General features: G+C 32.6%; 1 protein-coding gene across 1 annotated transcript; it reads left to right on the forward strand.

Moving 5' to 3' along the window:
* Positions 1-1,290: 1,290 nt before the first annotated feature.
* Positions 1,291-2,157, forward strand: LOC113849424. Its single transcript, XM_027479329.1, has one exon. It carries the CDS (start codon positions 1,291-1,293, stop codon positions 2,155-2,157), a length of 867 nt encoding a protein of 288 aa, XP_027335130.1.
* The last annotated feature ends 1,054 nt before the right edge of the window (positions 2,158-3,211 follow it).

Below are 3,211 nucleotides of genomic sequence, written 5' to 3' on the forward strand. Positions count from 1 at the left end.
TATACTTTATTGTAAGTGTTCTAAGAGTAATGTTTAGATAATTAAAAGTGGATTTTATAAATTGGCCTTTGCTTATGATTTTTAATATACGTATGATACTGCACTTAAATTTTATCATTTTTAATATAATTCAACACAATTTACAATAAAATCTCTCACTTGTAATTTCTTAACCATGGCCCTTAGAAAGTAATTTACTTTACAATACATTTAATTTAAAGTTGAACAAAACTAATTTTGAATAATTAAATATAACTTTAATATATATATATATATTAATTTAAATCATTTTTATTAAAATATACGTTTTTATATTTTAAAAAATACAATAATTAATTTTTAGCTTTAAAGCATTAAAGTCCTTAATAACTTTTATTAATATTAAACTTTGTGAATTCTACTATGGTTAAAGCAATTTCATCAAGAAATTTAAGTTTACAGAATTTTATGTTATTAAGAATTATTTAACAATTTATCAATTAAATTTATTTTTATGTATCGTATACATTTTAAAATATAAATAAGTATTTATTATAGGATTATATAATGATAATTTTTTTATTTAATTAAAATTTGACATATATAATATGATAATAATATATCATTAGACAATTAATTTTATAAAATTTACATTTTTAAATATTATTGCAAAGAAAATTTAAGACGTATTCTTAAAATAAAATAATATGGATTAATGTAAAAATTGCTAAAACTAGAAAATAATTATATAATCTTAAATATGAAGACAAAGGTTAACAAAACTATTTTTAATCACACTTTAAATTCACCATTAAAACTAAAATGTGTAGAATGTAAATAGTCATATTAAAATTGAAGGGTGGATAATCTCATATATTAAAGTAGATAAATACGTTTTTATTATAAAATAAATTTTTATTTTCTTTCTCTTACAAAATATATGGGCCGTTTAATCTGAAAAATATATTTATTTTTAATTATAAAAGTATTACACTAGTTTTATTTTCATACATTTTTGTAAAATTATGGAGACAACCGACACCTGGCACAGCTGCACTCTCACACGTTACACACTGAATAATCAATCCATTTTTAGTCTTCCGCGGATATGCCAAGCATCTAATGTAACAGATTAAGTTTCATAAAGCTCACTCTCAAAGTGGAAATTGAAATTAGTTTCCACGAATATTCTCCACATAATTCTTCTACGTCCATTTCCCTCTTCAAAAACCACCCGTTTCTCACACAAAACAACCCTTTACCCAAAACCTCTTCATTTTCATTCCAAAAAACAAAATCACATAAATACTAATGCCTAGTTTTGTACCAAAGAAGCGAGTCACTGACCCGTTCGACGACGACGCCCGAGCTCGACTCGTCGGCGCCCATCACCGTCAACTCAACTACGGAACCCCAGATTTCGGCGACGGGGACTCCCTTTCCCTCTCTTATCTCGTCCATGGTTTCCTCGAAGAAGAGACCAATTGTAGTGGCGATGACTCGGTAGCTAACGAGTTGGACTGGGACCGAGTCGACTCGGTAGACGACTGTGTTGACTCGGTCCACGACTCGCTGAGAGTCGCGCTTGCGAACAATATGGATCCTTATAGGAACACGCTTCTCCCGCACGTTTCTGAGGCTGCGGAGAAATTCGCGTTTCTGAGGGAGCGAAACGTTTCGGCTTTCCGACGAAGCGTGGTGGCGTTTCTCCGAGAGAGAGGACACGACGCGGCGGTGTGCGCGACCGTGTGGGACTCCTCCAGCGGTGTCGCCGCCGGGAGCCACGAGTTCGTCGACGTGGTTCAATCGGGAGCGTCCACGCGGCGGTACATCGTGGACCTCGATTTCCGCACGCAGTTCGAGATTGCGCGGGCGACGCAGCGGTTCTGGGCGGTGCTGAGCTCCGTTCCCCGCGAGTTCGTTGGAGAAGCGGAGGAGCTGAAACGAGCCGTTTCGATCGTGTGCGACGCGGTGAGAAAGTGTTTCAGTGATAGAGGGCTTTCGGTTCCACCGTGGAGGAAAAACCGGTTTATGCAGAACAAGTGGTTCGGGCCGGGTCGCCGAACCGCGAACCCTGTTCTGAAGGCTGTAACTGCTGTAAACAGCGTTAATTGCAGGTTGGTGGGGTTCAACGATGCCAGACGCGGCAGTGGCGTAGTTGTTCGAACCAGAGGATAATAGGATTAGAAAGTAGTAGTTAGTTATAATATTATTAGTTTTAATAAAATGGATATAATTTTGGATAGGCTTTGTTTTGGAATAATTTGTAATAAGAGAATGTTGAAGAGGAATGATTAAGTATAAAGAATTGAAAAATGATTAATACTTTATTATATTCTTGTAATGATTTTTTAATAATTTTTTCATTGATGTCGTAAAGATATTAACAAGAGTCGTTGTAAAATTATAGTAACTTTTTTTTTTTTTTCTGTTGTGAGTTAAAGAATAATTTAATTGAAATGATCTTAAGATGGAAAGAAAGAAATGCGGCGAATGCACATTGTGTTTTCGAGTTGGAGGGAGCGATAGCATGTGGGCAGTGGGCACATCCGGTTGGAACTGACACGAAAATAATAATATAATATTTTATTTGTTAAATATAAAGACTAAATTAGTTTATATTTAATAGAAAAAAAAGTAGTTCATATTTATAATTTTAAGGATTAATTGATTGTTTTAGGAATTAAAGTGTTTTGGATATATTTTTTTAACGATTAGTTTAGATATTTATTCTAAAATTTTAAGGCTTTTGTGACTCAGTACTAATTACATAATAAATGAATAAACAATCGTTAAAAATTATGTAAGAAATATATTAGAATAAGGATAAGAAGATATTAATAATTTTAATATTTATTTGTTTTCAATCCCTTTAGTACGCTGATACACGTTCAGAATGTTGCGACTTGGCAGAAACGATGTTAACATGGTGTCGACATGCATCTTCTAGATCCATCCTTGAGATGAGAGCGCTCTGAAAAGCAAAATGATTTTCTCCTTTGGAATTTTGAAAACAACATTATTCACATGTTTTACATTTGTCTTTTATATATTTTGAAAAACCAGAATTATTTTTTTAAAATTAGATTAATCATTCATTCCTCATAAGTTTATCCTTGGGGATTTGACTTTCACATTTTAAAAAAGCTTTTTAAGTTTTCACTAGGTTATACATATATTTTTTAAGTTAAGGAACGATTCTTTACTTACCCTTTGTTTGCTTAAATGTAAA

This window comes from Abrus precatorius, unplaced genomic scaffold, assembly GCF_003935025.1.
Source record: "Abrus precatorius isolate BTA unplaced genomic scaffold, Abrus_2018 Scaffold9, whole genome shotgun sequence".
NCBI classification, from domain to species: Eukaryota; Viridiplantae; Streptophyta; class Magnoliopsida; order Fabales; family Fabaceae; genus Abrus; species Abrus precatorius.